This window comes from Dreissena polymorpha, chromosome 1 (assembly GCF_020536995.1).
Source record: "Dreissena polymorpha isolate Duluth1 chromosome 1, UMN_Dpol_1.0, whole genome shotgun sequence".
Classification (NCBI taxonomy): domain Eukaryota; kingdom Metazoa; phylum Mollusca; class Bivalvia; order Myida; family Dreissenidae; genus Dreissena; species Dreissena polymorpha.
Genome location: NC_068355.1, coordinates 161,531,266 through 161,553,504, shown reverse-complemented (window position 1 = coordinate 161,553,504; position 22,239 = coordinate 161,531,266). Strand labels below are relative to the sequence as shown.

Below are 22,239 nucleotides of genomic sequence, written 5' to 3'. Positions count from 1 at the left end.
AATATTTGTATATATTTTACAAGTTAAGAATTAATGTGACAAATTAAGTTTAATATTTATGATTTATGTTAATACATCAAACACACTTTTTTATAATCAATCGATTGTTAATGACACTTTTTAATAAATGGCAGTACAGCATTTGAAAGAAAACCATCCGTATATTTAAGTATGAAGACGATGAGGTTTTGTTTTATTCTTAAAGTCTAAATAAACTGTCAATCTGTCTGTCTGTCTTAATATGTCGCATAAAGTGTTCAAAACCAACCCTTATTTGCAAACGTTTATTTTGAGTTTAAATGATTGATGTATGCTGGTCTCCACAAGTCAGTTTAAAAGTATGTGTTATTTCAGTGTATTTACTTCCTTTGATGATGTATATAGTATAACACTGCGATCAAGTTAGCATAGAAAACACTTTGTGTGGTGACATTTGCAGGAATCGTCTGACTAGGGGGATGTTGGTATATCTGCTGCCATATTGGTAAATAACCACCGGGGTTTGACGAGTTATTAATCGTCTGAAGATGTCGTGCAGTGTAGAAATATGCATGCTCCTGTTCGGCTGACTGCATATATGGCTGCACGAAAGGTTGTTTGACGGCAGCATGCTGTATGTATTTGAATCGGGCCTTGAAGGTTTTCACCAATTTAAGTGATTCTGCTTGAATCTCCGACCATAAAAAGTCATCAATATCAGTGATCGCAGAACCAAACCACTGAGCCCACTGACGACGCTCAGCCACCCTGGAGTCTGTTGGTGTAGACCACTGAGCCCATTGTCGACGCTCAGCCACCCTGGTGTCTGTTGGTGCAGACATTTCGTCAATAAGCCTTTCCTGCAGCTTACTGGACGTATGCATCATTCCTTCAAGGCGTTGCATCAAGGCGGCAGATTCTTCACCTCGTGTCTTCTTATTCCGCTTACTGGCTGCAGATTAAGTTTTTTCAACGCTGGTAGTCGACAAAGCAAGCGATTTGGTCTAGGGCAGCTCTTCTCCGTCCTCCTGACTGTTTTCGCTTTCCTCGCCACTGTCATCAGAGTCCGGTAACCGCTATGGATGTCGCTCACGAAATTTGGCCATCAGCTGAAACATATAGTGATACAATCAGTAGGGGTTTATTAATGCTACAGAGTGACGCGACAGAACTGAGAATCGTACTCATGACCTATCGTTTTCAAGCTTCGTAAATAATCCACTTATTATGATGAGAGCTTTTATGTATCGTATCATTGACCTTACGACTGACCGGAAACTTAAATAAAACAAATATTCACATGTACAATTCAAAACATATAATTTTATTGATATAAAATCTATGTATGTATGTATGCACGAAGCAAGGGGTGGTTATTATTATTAGTATTATTATTATTGTTTTTCTTTTAATGATTGTAAGCATTATTATTATTACATGTATTAATTTGGATTTTACGCTATTTTCAACAAAATTAGGTCAGTTGACCTTCTCACTGTTCCTCAGCAGGTAACAAGTACAACAAATACCTTCGCCAGACAACTGCCTTACATGAATCAGCTGTTGACAAAGAAACTTATGAGGGTATGTGAAGATACTGGGAACCGAACCCGGGACTCATGAGAATCCGACGCCAAATGCAAATTATATTTACAGTGACTCGAATGATTAAATGACATGTTTGTTATGTATTCAGTTTCTAATGATATTTTACAGTATGTTGTCGTTCTGAACTCGTAATACTTACATCGATTCCACTACGACTAGGCACCCTGTAGATATGCTTGGACAGGAAAGACAGTTTGTTCATGATACACTTCTCCCTCTCTGATCCCGATGGCCTTTTGGTAAACTTTCCATAAACTGTCCGTACACCATCCGCACAGGACTTTAACCGTGGACCTGAAATATACAAATATGCATATAGGTAACTTTTTACGTCTATGTACTAGTATTTATGTTCGACATAACTTATTGATATTGTTCACTAACCGTAACAGACGCCAAGATCATCCGCCTTTTCTTTCCTCATAACGTTTTTTTAGTCAGCTTGTAGTCGGCATGACCTTTGTCGTATAACATCTCATTCTCCTGAAACAAAGTCTATGTATTTTGTACATTATTCACTAAAGCGCCAAGTAAACTAGACTTTCAATTAACTTAGCCCTTTTATACACAGTTATTAAAACATATTGATAAAAAAACAGTTACTAACTGAATGTACCTAAAATACCCCGACATATATATAATAAACAAGTATTATGAAAGTATTGCTTAGGCAATACTACGTCCCCGACCGGCAAATGGAAAAGTAAGACCCCCCAACACATAAACTACTGTAACTCATGGTGGTTAGAGTCACACTTACAAATTCCTAGTTTAATATCTGCAGCATTACAAAAAATGTCTGGAAAAGTGCTATTTAGAAATTTTCTGATTCTAAGGTCTTTTATTACGTCAAAAATCAGTAGACTGTAACGGAACTCGAACTTGATCTGTAACTCATGGTGGTAGACTCACACACCAAAAATAAGATGAATATCTGCAAGCTGTCAGAAAAAAATCTGGAAAACTGCTATTTATTTTTTTTTGTCTATCTCCAACGGCCGTAATTCCGTAAAAAATCAGTGAACCGGAACATGACTCGAGCTTAATCAGTAAGCAGTGCCCCAGATAAGTTGCGTATATGCGTCTTTCACCCTATTAAAATGTTTTAAAAGCGCAAAGAAATACAATATCATGCGCATTGAAAACGCAACCAATTTGACTTTTACGCACATTCCTAAAATTCAATGCGTACGATATAATAGCTTCAATAAAAAATTATTTGCTCATTTTCGGTATATCCTCTTTGCAATTATTATCTTAATGCGACGTCGCTTTAATTCAGCAAGCGTCTGGATGAAGGAGCAGGAAAACAATCAAAGTTATTCAAACGCTCTGCGGACTAGATTTCATAGTTAATTACAGCATCTGACCAAATTATTTACGACAAACATGCGTTTTCAATCTGATTTAATATGTCGCTCTTTGTGCATGTATTTTGTAAAGCGTCTGTACTTTCAGTTTCTACAACGATGTGAAATAAAAATGTCGAAGAGAGGTCGAAAGACGTCCGCGATTGTTGCGCCAAAATATCAATCGATCGCAAACTTTTTGAACCAAGAAAGCAAGAGCCATTAAGTGACAAATAATTCGTGTTATTGATTTTTTAGTTTGATGTTTATATTATGCACAGTTTCAAGAACTAAAGATGTTATGAAACATAAGTTTATGACAGTTATTATAACAGTTTAAAGTTTTATTGACCTGGAAAATTGGCTTTTATTGAACGGGGAAAGCAGCAAAGATTTTAAGGTACGAATTCTTATGACTCATTGCACCCAATTTCAAGACTGAAATCACCCTATTTTTTTTAAATCAATTGGTGAAAACCCTATTTCCCAAATAATTATCTGGGGCACTGTTTGTAAGTCATGATGGTAGACGCACAAAACAACAATTACATGAATGTCTGCAAGCTGTAAGAAAAATGACTAAATGCAAGACAAAACTTTTCATTAAGAGGACCAAATAAACTGGACCAACAATGAATATTACCTGGAACCAAGTCAGAATGTCGTCTTGTTGCTCATTTGTTAAATGCAATGGCTGCTGATGTTAACTCTTGCTATTCTTTTGAGTTTTGATGGTTCCTCCCGGTTCTTAGTTTTGTATGGAGGAGGTAGACTCTTCCCCAGACACGGCTGATTCCATTATTGCTGTTACGCGCTGTTGCTGCCGCTTGCATGCTCTCTTTTTGGGAGGCATTTTGTGTATGACAATACAAGAGGCTGTGGTTCGTTCCTACCTGTCCGTACCAGTCCGTCGCAATTCCCACACAAGACCGAAGCGGATCCGTAGTTAGATCGTACTGATTCGCATAGAATCGTACTAAATCGTACCAGACCGTCGCGGATTCGTATTTTGATCGTACCGATTCGTGGCGCTCCGTACTAAATCGCGTCGATCAGTAGCAGTCCATACCTATTCTTGCTCGCTTTCCAACATTTTGATGGTAGATTCGTCAAAATCCGTACTCACATCGTTGTGCTCCGTACTTAAATCATAGCGGCCTACGAATTTTGACAATTTTGTAGTCATTCGTAGCCGATTGAATCGTAGCTCATTCGTGGCTCTGATTCGTGACAGTGTGTCCGATGCATTAGTCGTGACCGATCAGCATCGTTCGTAGTACAATTGCAGTAGATTCTTACACATCGTAGTGAAGTCGCGACTTCAAGCGAACCCCACGATTCGTCGTAACTCAATCGTACCAGTGTCGTAACTGAATCGTAGACTGTCACGAGTCTTCCCGATTCAATAAATGTGATAAATCGTAGCGAATCGTGGGCATGTTTTCGTAGTGGAATAGAGCCATAAAATTCACACTCAAATGCTTCATTTAAATATTATGTCTTTTTTAAAATTACAGAGGAGTTTTGTGATCGAAGTTCATATTACCTTTCCTCACTTTTAATGCATGTTAAGACTTTTAACATTTGAATGTCTCATAGTTCAACATAAATTTTGTAACTACGAGTTTAATGCCCTTGTAAAGCATATTAAATTTAAAACAATGACCAGTATTAATAAATGCATAAATCATCAATTACTTTTTTTAAGAAAAGCATTTGGTTAAACAACGTATGTATGTTTTTTTGTCAGGTGCTGTTTTGTACGCATGGCAATGTATAATGGTTAAACCACCGCTAATTCCAAAATATATAAATGTGCCATATATCCTGTTACAATTATATGCATTATATTCAATCAAGCAAAATAATTATTTTGACAAAAGGTTAATTGAAAATATCGGTTCGTGTACGGATAATCACCAATCTAAATCGGTTATTTTTGGCTCGATAATTTGATTAATAATGCCGGTATGTATTGTTCACATAGCGTTTACAATTCGCGCTGTGTACCAAAATACGGTGTGGATTAGTGATAGCCTGTTAATTGTTTGAATAGGTCCTGGTCATTTCAGACATTTTTTTCATTTAACTTGTTTGCCTTTCGTGCTGTTATAATTATATAAGGCTATTCCAAAGATTACAATATTGGTAGTAAATCATTTAATGAAGTTTTGCAAACACACTAATAAATGTTAGCAAGTCCCTGTAAAATTAATCGTCCATCTGAGCATGTATAAAAAGCTGAGTACATAAAAAACGATCGCGCAATGTAACCTGAACAACGGGTAAGTTTTTCTATTAAAAAGCAATTTAACAACCAATTATCTCATAATTATTTCGCATGGTATCGTCCGATCGCACGATACAGTCTGGTTAAGATAGTATTAACTTAATCATTTCTTGTAAAGATCGTGAAAGTGTTAAATTTGAACATTAACTGATTAAATTTGTGAGCACTTTAATATTCTTTACATTTAAACATTTGGAGATTCTATTAGTCAATGTGGATTTCTTTCAACATTCAACAAGACTTCTGTTCAAATTTTGTTGATGTATTTGATATATATCATATGGAAAACAAAAAATGTGCACAATGGGAGTAAATCGAATAAGATACCATAAAATAAATATATTTTAAAACACGAAACTAATTAAATTAAAGGCATGTTAATTACAACCAGACATTTATAAACTAAAACAGTGTTGGTCTACTAACAAAGCAATAATACCATCAATTGTCTTATCTTATTGAAGCCCAAACGTATAAAGGTAATTTTCAGACGTTATTTCTATTATTTGTTTACGTATTAAAACTGTAAACATTTTTACATTTGAAAGGAACGGAACCTCCGACGATGTTATTGGCTTATTGGCATGCAGTAAAACATTTTGCGTTCATATCCCTGTCATATCAATACGATCATAAATATATCCTATGGTATAAAGCTTATTTATCAATATCAATGTTCTGACAGTTAAACAAAATACATGGTAAGCACAGCATTTATTTAAAATAGAACGTCGAATAAAAGCAACAACAAAACAAATTGCTAAATTATAAAAAAGACAATTTTTTCAAAACATCATTTATTTTAGACATGTATTATTAAGTGTTAATAAATTTGCTTTCGTGCTCATTATAAATGTGTGAAACTACTTTACTCTGTGTCGGAGTTAAAATGTTGAATTGAAAATGAAGCGGCATTTGTATTACATTGTTTAGCCAATCCGTTTAAAGAACCAATCACCGACCCGTACTGTATGTACTATAGGTATGCTTAAACAGTTTAACAAGCGTAAAACAAGTTGTTAGCAACATTGTATGGCTTTGTAATTCGAGTATTGTTTTGCCTACGTCAGAACACATTAAAAGATAAAACACTGAAGATAATATCAGTTAACGAAATTGTCAACAAATAATGTGTTCGTTGATATCAATACGTAATACAAGAGAAATACAAAAGGAACATGAGAGAACAGCAGCACAGCATTACCCCAAGCATAAAGGAAAAGTAACACATGTTGTTATGGAAAGGAATCGATACAATAGTTCATAATCATTATCTCTTTTTATAAATTTCTTAACTATAATAATGTTAATTGTGCTTAAAAATAAATGTTTCTTATAAACATATTGTATTCCTCTAAACTATGTCAGATAAAAGAAATCGATTAAAATATTGCACCAATCATACTAAAAATAAACATCTAATCATTGTCATATGAAGTACAAAAACATAGGCATACAATACATAGTTTACAATATTCTAGGCATTCAATAGCAGACAGTTTGTTTAAGATGATTTTCAAACTTACATTTGTGGATTGACTCATTAGAAAAAAAACATTAAACTCATAACAACAACATGCGTTGATAACGCCAACAGGTCATTTAATGTTGGAGTTAAAAAAAACTTTGTCTCTAATCTTACCTCGTTTTGTTAAGACATTTTGCTTTCGTTTTGTTGGTTACTTATAAGCAGCATTTTTCGAAATTATAGTATGTACAATATTGAAGCTTATTTGTAACCGTTTAACTGTTTTTCCGATCAAAAACATATCATCTGCAAAAAATGAAATTACTATGGACAACATATATAAATAATGAAACATTATCAGGAGAGAAATTCTTGTCCGCTTGTCTTAATTTTAAAGCAAGTGACCAATCGTCTAAACACTACAATTTAATACATTCCATACGAAATGAAAAAAATTAAACCATGATCAAAGCTTGGGTGACCACCTTAGAATGGACAAATAAAAATAATTTGGGTTTGAAACCGGTTGATGGCTAGCCCAACGTCACACCTAGCTTACAATTAATCATTCAAAACGCGGTTAAATAAACAATAACAGCACAATATCCCAATATATATTAAAAAAGCAATAAAACCTTATAATAACTAGATTTAATTACAATGTAGTTACTTAGTTGTTAATACTTTACAACAAGTTAAGACCGACGTCGTTTTGTATATCACGTTACAAACAATATTCGAGATGTAAAAAAAATTGAACAGGATCGGTGAATTGGTTTGCACTTATTTAACCAACGGATATATCACAGGCAAGGAAACATGAAAGATAATCGCGCGCTCTTATAAATTTAATAACGCTCTATCTTTTTCCATGCAAGTACTTTATAACTACGTTGTTATTCGCCCAACGAAAAATGTATGTCCAAATATCAATTTGGTATTTTAAATTGTACAGCTTGACGTGTGTTACATATCGACATGCTTAATGATACACATTACCTGTCTGCTTCTAATTCGGCTGTATGGATTTCTAGATTGAATTTAATTAATACATTACACAGACATCATAATGCTTATAAACGTTTATAAGAATCAAAGATTCGGAATCAACCGAACTACAAGCCCCAAAAACATCAAATACCATTCCGCTATAAAAACAAATACAGCCTTAAATACCATCGTCAAATAACAAATACAATGCAACGTCAAACAGTAATATTATTTCCTTCAAGTACTCCTCACCCGTTTTGACTAAAAGAAAACTATATTTAAGCTATACAAAAATAAAAATAAAATACGGTGATTTAATACAATACTCTTACCGAAATTTTCGTTTAGAAAAACATGCAAAAAGTCAATTTTTAAGCACTCAAACTCTTCATCAAAATACACATAATAGTAACGAAATAGCAATATACGTGCGTTAAATAAATCAAACCAATAAATTCGGTACAACTATATTAGTATAAGGACTGACGCAAAAACGGTATGTTAAATACATTAAACCAGTTAATCAGTTAATTCAGTAAAATGAAAACAAAACGACTCAATAATGAAAGTGGCTTAATTACATTAAAACAGTGCATTTGGTAAAATGACATAAACACAACAAGCGTAAAGGTGTGTTAAATACTTCAAACTAGTAAATTTAGTTTAAAAAAATGTCCACTACTAATCAAGCAGAATCAATTGGTTAAATACATCGAACCAGTACATTCAGTTATATAATACAAACAGAATGTCTCCAGCAAAAACAATGTATGCAAATTTTTAAAGCAGTTAATTAAGTAAAGTAAATTTCACTAAAGTCTATGTAATGAGTATGTAATGACAACATTGAGAAAGTTCATGGCCTGATATATCGACAGCAATTGTGTCGAGTTCTGAGAAAACTGGACATAACGCATGTGCGTAAAGTGTCGTCCCAGATTAGCCTGTGCAGTCCGCACAGGCTAATCAGGGACGACACTTTCCGCCTAAATTAGATTTTTGCTAAGAAGACTTCATTTAAACGAAAAATGTAATCAAAGCGGAAAGTGTCGTCCTTGATTGGCCTGTGCGGACTGCACAGACTAATCTGGGACGACACTTTACCCACGTGCATTATGCCCAGTTTTCTCAGAACACGACTCAATTTTCTAAAACGAAATATCGTTTATTAATGCAAGCCCATTGTAAAGTGTCTGTATTATGAATATGCATATTTTACATGTACAATCTTACATTATACTCGCTTATTTTATCGTGTTGGTAAAAACAATTTAATTATCGTTGGATAATTATCATTTAACCAAGCGAACACACCATCACAAATCCCAAAATTTTCTGTAACAAGAAATTGAGTTCGTGTTAGAAGAGAATTTCGTCATCGTTGACATTTGACTGATTCGCAGACTTTTGATAAGCGCAATCTACACATAACTTATTTCCAACTTTGATTTGTATTTGCAGGTATATGATACATTATAAATAATTAATATATATTAGTATTGTAATAATGTTTGGGTTTTGGGAATAATATGTTAAAACGAAACCTTTCCGGTTATGTATAGTGCGTAGATTGCACAATTGTCATACTTCAAAGGCAAACGGGTTGTATTTACAAATCAATTCTTATGTTGGATTATTAAAAGTAGACTATTAGACGGCGCACATAATATCTTAGCAAACCCTACGTATACGTATACATCAATGATTGATTCTAAATTTAACATTCTAAACACTGTGTAGTTTAGTACTAAGTGAGATTTCAATTGACATAGTATTTGGGCATTAAGAGTTGCAAGAACACCCTATGTAATTCAACGATTGGATTCGGAATACAGATCCTGGTCGTGTCTTGTTTAATAATAGTTATTGTGGTAGTCATCCCGATCATAGTAATAATAATTATAATAGTTATCCGTTTGATCATTATTACCACCATCATCATGTCCGCTACCATGTCCACTGTCTTGTCCGCTGTCAAGTCCACCGTCATTTCCACTGCCATGTCCGCTGTTATCATGTTGCTCGTACTGACCATTGCTTGTGTAGTTGAATTCTTCGTTATACACCTTACCTTTTGAAGCGGCAAAGTACAAGAACGTGATAATCGAAACAATTAACATAACCGAGAATAGTACAAAAAACACGAAGTCTAAAAAGTTTACAGCATCTTTCCATTCAACTTTTACAGTATGGTCATTCTTAAGAGAGTCCGTTGAATTTTCTGCGTCCTCCGTTGGTTCGATCACATGAACTTTGCTCTTGTTACCACGCGATAGACATGGGCGACAACTGGTCCTGTTACCACGTGATCGACGTGGGCGACAACTCCTCATTTTCATTAGCTTTACAAGAAGTCCTGGAACTTTTGCATCTCCAAAGCTTTCCAATCGAGATAAGACGAGAGCAAGTATAGTTGTGATTGCGCTAACCGTTGTTTGCATGACGAGAAAAGTCGTGAATAAGGGGATTGATTCGGAGTTTTTTGGAAAGGTGTCCGAAATTATTGTCAAAAACACGGCAAAGGATAAGAAGACTGTGACAGCATAGCTCGCCTTTTCTCCAGAGTTGACAGGTATAACGAACACGCAGATGTTCAAAATAGATAGCATACATATTGGCAATAGTATTGACATCATGAAATACATAGGTTTTCTTTTCAGAGTTATTTTGAAGTTTATTGCCGCGTCTTGTTTGTCTCGATAGATGTGCCAACTAGTGTTGTCGATGTCCCACTCGGAGTTGGTTTTGTAGTAGTCGAGATAGAACCCTTTGGAATTTTTGTAGCCACTATCAATATTCACCTGGAACATACACTCGTTAATATTAAAGCAATACCAAGTTTCACAGTTTTGTATGTAAGTAAACATACTCTGGTAAGTATTTAAAAAGGCATGTTTGCATAACTTGCGAAACAATAGTTGTGTTTGGATCAATTACATGGCTGAAACAAAGTGAGTTTACCTGTCGTCTTGAATAACTCCATGCCTGGAATCTAAGGAAGCATGTCTGGTAGTCGAATGGGAAGTAGAAGATATCCATTGAACACGAGGATCGAAACACCTTTAAATCAGAACATACGTAGATAGTAATTAAAAGCATGCACATTTGGTCTGAGAAACCGAAACGTAATATATCAATTTAGTTGTGTCATCAATGCAAACTTCACATACTATTAAGAATACTTAGCGTAAATCTGATTGCATTACAATTTATTATTGTTCATATTGTATATGTATTTGTATACTTAGCATGGTACCTGAAATGGATGCCAGTAAATCGCGCCTGTATGTATATTCAGAACGTTCAGTGTCTCTTCACCAAGCCCTTTGTAATCCAGATGTGAGTTGTGGAGCGCGATGTCCGGTTTCCAAACGTCATTCTAAAAAAATGTTAATTTAATTCTCACTGATGAATTATTAATTAACGGCAAAACAAGCCTCATTGATAGCCTACAAGTAATTTATCGTGGCTTTTCTCTTCAATATTTTCGTATTGAGTCAATGGGACTACGGGCTAATAGCGCGCGGTAACACGTGAAGCCACTGACATATTGAAACGTTATTCCAACATCAAAACCATTCATTAAATGTTATGCATTTCTGTCAGTGGTCAGCGTTTGATTCTCCGCATATATACTTTTTACTGAGGCTGACTGTGTTTCAAATTCGTTGATAATTTAGAATATATATAATTTTATATATGGTGGATTAACTGTAGACCGATAAGTAATCAATTTCGGAACACTTTTACACCATTCATATTCGACATTTAAAATAGCAAACCAGGTTAATTATATTGTTGTTAATTTCCTAACCATCGGAACTTCAATCTTTATTTATTGACAGTAGAAACGCTCAACAACAGCATACACGCTCAAACAACGTTTATTCTTAATAAGACATACCTGCTTTGTATTTACTATGTATATTTACATGTAGCCTTTTTTCTTAAAATAATTACGGTGTTTGGATCAGTTAAATATATGCCATATGTCATTTTATTTTTCCAAGTGATTCACAGTTTACCTGTGGCCAATGATAGAACTTGATTCCCCCAAATTCGTTCGGTTCCCATTTCAGAAACGAGTCATTCCAGCTAACGGACAGGAACGCTGTGGTTGTGATAAGGTGGTCTGTCTCGCTTATGTCGTTTATTGCCAGCAGGTAAAGATTTACATAAACATCTGCAATAAATGAGCCTCTGAAAAGGGGACTTAATGCATATGCGTAAAGTGTCGTCCCAGATTAGCCTGTGTTTTTCGGACAGGCTAATTAAGGACGAAACTTTTCGCATACACAGGAGTTTCGTCAAGAACAGTTTTCCTTTAAACGAAAAATACAAAAAAAGCAGACTTCACAGGCTATTCTTGGACAACACTTTACGCACAGGCATTACGCCCCCTTTTCACTGAGAGCGGCTCAATTGTTTGCATAGACATGACGGTTGGTGTATTTAAGCAACATTCAAAGCTTTATCATTGAGGATATTGTAATGTCATGGCGTAAACAAATAAATATAATCGTATTATTTATTTTGCAACGAGTTTATAATTTGGTGACATTATACAATTACATGTGAAAGAAAACTAAACACAATTACACTTATTAATTCTCTAGCTCATTTGTAATTAAAATATTTAATTCAAATTCGCTATGGACCTTGCTGTGTGAAAATGGTGCTTAATGCATGTGCCGTCCCAGATTAGTCTGTTTAGTACGAAAAGGCTAATCAGGGACGACACTTTCAGCCTAGACTGGATTTTCGTTTACAAAAACTTCCTTCAAACGGAAAATGCTGTGATTGATAAGTTCGTGCGGACGTGACAAGCTATTATGGGACGTTACTTTACGCACATGCATTAAGTTCCGTATTCCCAGAGCGCGGCACATATATAACTAAGTCAGAAATATATTCTAGATAAACGTTAATGCATGATACCTATGGCATGGGATTGATTGTCGATAGGACGAATCTTTTTGTTGTATGAGTCATTCCGAAACAACTGCTCGTTAAGATCTGTTGCATCCTTGCCAGACTGTGTGACCACATGATGGGTATGACCAATCAAAACGAGCAGCGCAATCAACGAGCTCGGCATTACTGTAAAACATATCGTACATGTAACAATTTAATAATATACAACACAAATCAATCTGATTTGTATAGCCGTACTTTGGTCATGTTCCCAATGGTAAAAAATATTATCTCTATCCCCTAAATCACTACCGAAGAAAGGGTCTGGGGGCTTATATATTTAAGCGCGATACGTTTCGTTTTGGTGAAACAAACACGTTGGTTTTTCGCCTGAAAGGGAAATTTGTATTGTAAAGGTAAATAATTGTGCGAAAGCTTTAAGAAAGTTTATTTGGTTATCATGTTTATCACATGTTTAAAATACTTGTACAGGCATCTCCCTCCACTTAGAATCTTTTAGATCCACCAATAATGTCAATAAGTCTTGCTCCTGGAGTTATTTAGTGTGTCCATTAAAACACGTAGAATATCTACCATTTTTTAATTATGTGTGTCTATTTTTAATATGTAAAATGTCATGTGTTTTATTATTGGAATATGTTTTCGTTTACTTTTACTGAACTGCTTGAATATAATCATAGATATATCGTAATAGGTTACATTCTAAAAAATAAGAGAATTGATTATACTTATTATACATATTATTAGTAGTAGTTGTAATGAATATAGTAGAAGTCCAGCAAATATTATTCATTTCTCCTCACCCGTTTAAAATCCAGTTAATCCAATTCAATAAACTGTTTGATATTTTTCACACAGCCTATCTATCTAAATCCAGGTGATTTATGAATGCTCTACCGACAGTTCTTGTTCTAGGATTGCATGGATAACTTATATAGTAACCACACACCATGAAGGAACGGTCAGATATCTGATGAGACGACCATGAATATTACATTCACGAGGGATTTAATTTCAGCGAAATTTGATTCAAAATGAATACCTCTGTTGATTGGCCTCATAAAATAGTCAATGTTTCTATATGAACTATACATTTCGCTCTGCTGAACCAGTTTGTGTTCTGCGATTGAAATCTTGATTTCGTTTTATTAATGTGTTTGAATTTATTATGTGACAATACAGAATCTGACTGAATATTCAAAGTTTTTTTTTACATTCGAGCCTCGCTCTGGGAAACAGGGCTTAATGCATGTGAGTTCAGCGTCGTTCTAGATAAGACTGTGCAATCCACACAGGCTTATCAGGGACGACACTCTCCATTTTAATGTCATTTGTCGTTAAAATGAAGTCTCTTCTTTAAGCGAACATCCAGTAAAGGCGAATTGCACAGGCTAATCTGTGACGACATTTTACGCATTTCTTTTGGCTTTGGTCAGAGCTAGGCGCATACTCTATACAATTAATACCTTATACTTGTTAATTATAATGTTATTGTTACCGCGGCTGGTGATGATCATGATTCTTGTATTTTGATAGGCCATATTGTTTCAGCTTACCGGGTGATTAACATGGGTATCATGATTTATGTGGGTGTTTAATTGTAGTTTCAGAATCGAGTGAATACAAACTTGTAACCTCCTTATTAATATATTTGCTGACAGATTCTGGGAAAGTAATGCACGTTTAGGTCGGTACACAACACGACTTTAGTGGTCGAGTAAATCACACATGGCACTGAATGCTATTTTGCCAGAACATTTTCCGCTATACAAATGTAAACAAATGGCATCTGAGATAAAATATTTTTATGTATATATTAATTTAAAAATCGTTTTGGAAGCGTTGATAACATTGATGAAAACTTCCGCTTAAGTACAATTAATTCATCACATGCGACATCGCGTGCATTCATTTTTGACGCTGCTGCAAAGCAGCTCGTCTAAGTTATCATACCATGAAAAAAAAATTCACAATGGCGACCTATGTAAAAGACCGAGCCATTCCGATTGAGATAGCTCGATTTTTCTAATCGGCATACCTCGCTGATTATCATTGATAAAGGTATAGGAAGCTCAGCTATAAATAGGATAGCATATTCTTGGAAAAAGATTTATTAATAGTTTGAAAAAAATAATTTTAAATCAGTTATATTTAATCCATTAAATGTTTATAGATCAATGAAACAACTATGCATTTTCTGTATTGTATTTGACATTTGTCGTGATTCAGTAAATAAATTGCGAATTAAAACGTGTATAATTAACTTTCAACGCGATCATGAGTGTAAAGAAAACGAACTATTTCGAACCTGCCATTTGTAAACGCTGTAGCGACTATGGTATATAAACAGCATAATAGCCGTATGACATTTGTGAAACTTGCTCTTATGCGTGCTTTCTCATTTTGCATATTTAATAAAGTTTTCAAACAGAAATTACAGAGCCACATCAGTGCACATACTATGTTTGATAATGCATTCGTTTGTTGGATACTGTTTGCTGTTTTAAACGCATATTAGGTCATTTCGCGGAGATTGAGTTAACCTTACCATGTGTTCATTGGCGAACTCACGTATTCAAGTGCTCTTACGACTATGTGCTCATACCTACTTTCGAGAATCATCATGAAATTATTGCCGGACTTAACAAACAAACATGCCTAAGCTTATTGAATTAGATAATTTTTTTAAAAGAGAACAATTATATGTTCATGCACATGGGCATGTGAAATCACGTCCGTACACATAGCATCATTAACGTAGGAAAGGAAACAACGAAATATAAAGTTTGGTATGATATACATGTGAAATTAAAAGGCATTGTGTAATTAAAGAGCATGTGAAGTTTTGAATTTATATGCTGAAACGTAAAATTACAACCCACAAACTTTTTACTGTAACAGAACGTTTTTTTAAGATAAGTGGTACAAAAAATACACGCCGAATATCTTTTAAAAGATATTTCTTGTTATATTTGATCGAGAATGTAACCCGCCTCCCAGTTTCGCTGAATGGATTAAGTTCCCCACTGGTACTACTTACCCGTACCCCGATGCTTGTTTTCGTACCCTACATTTTTCGTACCCAATTTTTTTCGTACCCAATTTTGTTTCGTACCCAAATTTTTGCTCATACCCAAATTTTTTTTCGTACCCAATTGTTTTTTCCTACCAAATATTTTTTTCGTAAACAAATCATTTTTGGTACCCATTTTTTTGGGCATAATTTTTGTACCCAAAATTTTCGTACCCATTTCTTTTCCCTACCCAAAATGTTCGTACCCACATACACAATTGTGGTGATGTAGATAAACTTAGATATATGTTTTTATATCAATCCTCTTCAAAAGCATCGTCACACCAGTACTATCAGTACTTTGATTACTACTTATGATCAATGGACCACGTGTTTTGACTCTACGTAATATGTAGACTTCAAAAAGCCTGTGATTATGGCATTAATATTATATTGGCTTTGTACTGATATTGTCGTTCTAAAACATTTCACATTTCAAAATATTATCTGGCATCACGGGGTATTTTGCTCAATCTGAAACAATATCTAAACATTAATAATTTACTGTTCATAAAACTAAAACATTTGTTGCCCATTGAAGTCGCTCTACATGTTTGAAACCGACTTGTCTAAATGCCAATAAACCCGCGTCGAGAGATGTTGCGCCTTGCTGCGTAGGAAAAAAAAGAAACCCTATATATTTAATTATGGTATGGTTGAGGACAGGGGAACTATCCTTATATCTACGTCGATAAAAACTTCCGCATCAATTTTCAGCAAGAATTGTTGTCTTTTGTGGATAATAAAACTAATCCGGCATTCAAATGATCTTCGCTTTATATTGCGAAAAGGTTTTCGCCTTGTTTAAATGGGACTTGGTCGCAGATTATGATATATACATATTTGTTATCATGTATAATTGTAAATTGACAAATCGGATCATCGAGAATGTAAAGCTAAATTATATAACAGGATAAATAGACACATCTACCGAAATTAATTAAAAGACTTGCAATATATCGAGTCGCCAATATGTGAACAGGTCATATTGACGCACATTTTATTGTTTTATGTTGATAAGTTTTTTTGTGAACAACATACGTTAAATGCGTTTCTCATATATTGTCACAGATAACCCAACAACGAGTTGAAAGATTGTCGAATTAATTGACAGGTGTTGGTACACGTGAAGCGGTAAGCAACTAAAACCAATAACTTGAAACACATATTTACATTACTGGCAAATGCATGAGATCAATGAGTGGTATGTTTCGTATACTGACAAAATAATAAAAATGTCTAAACGTTCGTTCAGCACAAAACATTAAGATCTATATGATTGTTTAATGTTTATACATGTATTCATCACAATTGCAACATTTTAGGAGATGACAAGCTTGATAAATTGAACAGTATGGAATTGTACTTGTTCATTAATGTAACATGCATCAACATAATTTTAACACCATGCACAGAGAAATTAACTGATTAGATTTATATAAACAGACAACAAATAGATTTATGGAACATCCGTTTTCTATCAGATAATTTAGATTTAATGCTACAGTCATAGCCCCACATAGTTCCCAACTACTGTTACAACGTTAAACAAACCGACCAAGTCGATTACATGTACGCAGAAGATATGATTGAACAGGTATGGAATTATCTTACCACAACTTTCTTTAAGAAAGTAATAATGCATGAAAATATTTACTTAAATAGTACAATGAACAGTCATGTTAGAGATATTAACACTTACCTTGTTCTTTTCCAAGGTTAAACGATTATTTAATTGGGAAAACAGCAATAATTACGTTCGATAAACGGAGTAACTGATTTAACAAAGATATCTCCATGGAGACACGTTGAAATTTAAACGACTAAACGTTTCAATGCCAAAACAAGGGGCGCAAGTCGTACTGATAACAACACGAGGAGAGTCATTGTTTTCTAGCGCGTAAAGTTGTTGAAAGGACATCATCCACTACCGACGAATTTGTGTATTTAACCCATTTATGCCGAGTGGACTCTTCCATCCTTCTAAATTGGATCAATTTATTTACAAAATTATGGATGTTTAGTATATTTATTTCTATATTTACAGAAATTCCTTTAAGCAACCAGCACAGACCGCATGATGCCATTGAGGTCGATTTCCGTTGCACATGGAACACATACGGGCGTCAAAATATTTTTTTTGCATTGATATGTCGAAAGTCCTGTCAAATACAAACACTCACTCCTATTTGTCTTTGGGTTATTATTTGTATGATAATGATAATGATGTTAAAAGGATGATGATGATATGGTTGATAATGATGATGAGTATTCAATAGTATTTTGAGAAAAGAGAATAATAAATTTACTCATTACTTTGAGTAAATTACTGTTAAACTTTCCAAAAATTTTAACCGTAACCGTATAAAGTGTTACTCTGAGGAATTTAATAATACATAACGAACAAAATGCAAGAACGTACAGGCATACCAAGCCTTGCTCTGAAAAAACAGAGCTAAAGGCATGTGTGTAAAATGTCGTCTTAAATAAACCTGTGCAGTCCGCACAGGAACTTTAGGGACGACACTTTCCGCCTTAACTAGATTTTCGTTTAGAAGAGACTTTCTTTAAACGAAAAATTCCATAAATGCGGATAGTATCGTCACTAATTAGACCGTGCGGACTGCACAGGCTAATCTTGGACGATACTTTACGTATATGCATTTAGGTCTGTTTTCTCAGTGCAAGGCTCATTTATAATCAAAGATTCATTGCCGTGGTATTAGTTGTAAACGAAAAGTAACAAGTTTTAAGCTGTATTGACCTGGAAGTAAAATAAGTAACATGCCACATAAAGTACAATCATTTATTGGTATTTAATATTTGTATAAAAGTAACAAAAACTTTAGATGGAAAAAACTCATATGTAGACTGTATTTATGAAATTCGCAAGAGCTTCTATGTGCATTTATGTACTGTTCAATCCTCTTATATTAAAGTGAATCCCACAACATGATTGACTTAAATTGATTAACACTTTACTAATTAATTAAAACATATATAATGGTAACACAAAAGACTCTACAAATGTCATATTCAAATTTGAAACCAAACAACAGCAAGTTTGTATATAGGGCAATTTTTAAAAGCATCTACACGATATCAAATTCTCAAATATTTACGTGTTTACATCCGGTAAGTATTTTTTTCAATGTAACAATTTTATTTCATCGTTAAATGACTTATACAAGGGAAACAATATGAAACTGCAATTATTGTTTTCAATTATATTATTGTTTATTTCATATCAGATCCAGAAGGCCAATAACAGCCCAAGTGGACAATGATTTTGCATACGGTGTTTACAAATATGCAATATATAAGGATATCAATGTATGACAGTTGAAGCATTAGTACTACCACTAGTTATGATAATACTAATAATACTAATTATAATTATACTTCTACTAAAAATAATAATAATCATAATAATAATAATAATAATAACAAATATTTTCTATGATAATGATGCAGGGTATATCATGTAAATTTACATAACATGCAATTCAAACTTATTGGTTTAATCACATCTAAAATCGCTAAAGCAAACGTATAATAATTATTATAATGATAATAATACAATGTATAAAATGTACATTGGCATACAATGCATTGCAACGTTATTGATGAAATGACAAATATAGCCGCTAAAGCAACCCTGTAATAATTGTGATAATTATAATAATGATAATTATACATGACATGCATCACAAAAAATATTGGTTGGATAACATATAAACAAGCAAAAGCGGGCTTGTAGAATTATGTGTGCGTGTTAAGTGAATAGTAACCACCTTGTTATTAGTGAATAATAATTTGTGTAATCATATTATATAACATAATACGAATTACTATGATTCTTTATAATTACACATTAGAGTATTAAAGCATGATATATCTTTTTGTATGTATTAAACATATTTATTGTTACAAAGGCTCTATTAAAGACTGTATAAAAAGTTACTATTAAATGCTAGTTATGTAACCTAAACCTAATGAATTTAAGAAAATACTTTCATATTGACTGAAACTATACATTTTTTGCTAGCGCCTTTTCTTGGCTACCTATTCGAAATCGAAAAATAGATAGCCATAAGGCTTGAAAATGTATAAATAGATAACAAAATAATAATAATGATCATAAAGGACGTACAATATTCCTTTCTAAGACTTAGGCCAGCTGCCTTGACTGTATAAAAAGTTACTAATAAATACTAGCATAGGCTCGACTATTTATTCGAAAAGAGATACAAAAAGTAATTATGAAAGCTAAACAATAATAAATATAAGAAGTTACTTTTCATATTGACATAACTGAAACTTAACATTTTTTGCTAGCGCCTAGTCTCGGCTACCTATTTGAAATTGAAAAAATAGATAGCCATAAGGTTAGGAAATGTTTAAATAAATGATAACACAGTTATACTAATGATCAAAAAAGACATTCAATATTTCTTTTAAGACTAAGGCCAGCTGCCTTGAGATTGAACAATTATGAGCGCTAAAGAAAAATAAAACAAAATAGACAGCTTATTGTACGAGTTTGATATACAATTCACATGAGTGTGATATCGCACTTCACATAAATGGATCATAACGATATAAGATTAGGAAAATTATCAATCGTAACAAAAAGTATTATGAATTTTACATAATTATAAATATTTAACATGGGGAAAAGTACACATGAATATTGGTTGCTTAAATGACACTTTCAAAACCTAGAACACAATATTTGTAATCCTATAATGAAATAAGTTTTACATTACATATGTGTTGTTTGTACGAACTTGAAATGCGTTAAAAATGTATATGCAAAAATTTTTAATCACCAATTTATTTTCTGACGTTATAAGTTCTACGAAGTTATACATATTTGGTCTGTGTCGAAAATATGATGGAATGTATTGTTTTCTTAGTTCTGAGTATAAACTGCACTCAAGGACAAAATGAAACTCATCTTCAAGTTTATTGCATAGGGTACATTTCTTTGTTCTAATGGAATAGGAGTGGGTCGTGCCCATCTGCCGCTCTCAATGTACAGCCTATGTGATGCCAGCCGTAATTTAGAAAAACTTATTCGGAATTTACTTATTTGACAATAATTAAGGTACGGTTGAAAACGAAATATTGCAATGTGTTTGTATGTTAGCTCTGCTGGAGTTTTCTAGCCTATTAGTCCAGTTTTGGATAAATGTGTCGCTAAGTCGTTGTCTTAAGGCAGATATGAAAACGTTTACATTACCAACATCTTGGAAGAGCCAAGTGTCATAAAATCCCAAATTACTTAACAAATCCTTTAATAATGTACACCAATTTTTCATAAAAAATAGACGATGCTATCATTTAATAGAGTTAAATATATTTTCTTAATAAATTTGTTGTCTGGAGTTCTTAAAAGTTTTACCCAGTATTTAATAATATTTAAATATCTTCTGGATTGATAATTTACACGTCCAACCTCACCATATACAAAATCATTTTGTGTGCAATTTTTTACACGCAATAATTGTTTGCAAAATTGCATATGAACCATTTCTATTGGTAAAGCCTTAATAAAGTCCCATACCTCGCTACCGTAATTCAATATTGGCGTTATAAGTTTATCGAAGAGCTCAAGTTTGTTGCCTAATGGGATTTCCGTAAATTTGTATAAATACTTTATAGTTTAAAACAAGCTTTAAGAGCTAGTGTGTTTGTGGCGTCGCAAAATGACCCGCCAGATGTAAAAACAACACCGACTACTACTAGCTTCCATGTGAGGCAATACTCATGTAATAAATCTAGACCCCTTTGGAGTTCATCTGCATTATTAGCAAAAATAATTATATCATCCGGGTAAAGCAGTAAAAACATTTTAAAACAGTTAGTATCTATTCCATATAAACCATTCATGTGAAATTCCTATTCTAGGTCGTTAATATACATGGAAAATAAAAATGGCGACAAACACTCACCTTGCCTGACTCCTAGCATGTTTTCATAGCTATCACTTAACGTGTTACTATGTTTAACTTTTGATTTGATGGAGTTATACATTGATTTCATTACATTGAGTATATTACCACGTATGCCTAGTTTAATTAGCTTGTACCATAAATTGTCTCTTACAACATAATCAAATGTTTTAGTGAAATCTATAAAAGCACATTATAACTGTTTGCCTTGATTTAAAACATGCGTTAATAAATCGTGTAAAACAAATATATTATCGATTGTTCTCATATGTGATCGAAAACCCGCCTGCGCTTCAACATATACATAATATTCTTTGGCCCAATCGGTCAATCTGTTATTTAAAATTTTTGTAAAAATTTTACCAAGAGTACTCAACAATGTGATACCTCTGTAGTTGTTAATATCATTTAAACTACCTTTTTATATAATGGTATTACGTGAACCTCAGTCCATGATGCTGGAAAGCACCCTAATGAAAACAAATGATTAAAAAGGGTATACAGATACGGCATAAGAAGGTCTTTACCATGAATAAAAAATTCGTTCAGAAACATATCGGGTCCAGCACTCTTGCCAGAAAAAGTGTGTT

At 33.6% G+C, this 22,239-nt stretch overlaps 1 protein-coding gene across 1 annotated transcript; it reads right to left on the bottom strand.

Moving 5' to 3' along the window:
• Window positions 1–1,055: 1,055 nt before the first annotated feature.
• Window positions 1,056–12,782, bottom strand: LOC127862670 (acetylcholine receptor subunit alpha-1-A-like). The gene is made up of 7 exons (XM_052401929.1): window positions 12,623–12,782; window positions 11,710–11,867; window positions 10,941–11,063; window positions 10,646–10,744; window positions 9,615–10,485; window positions 1,727–1,881; window positions 1,056–1,088 (listed from the first exon to the last, which is right to left on the bottom strand). The coding sequence occupies exons 1-7, from the start codon at window positions 12,780–12,782 to the stop codon at window positions 1,056–1,058; spliced, it is 1,599 nt and encodes a 532-aa protein (XP_052257889.1).
• Window positions 12,783–22,239: the final 9,457 nt, after the last annotated feature.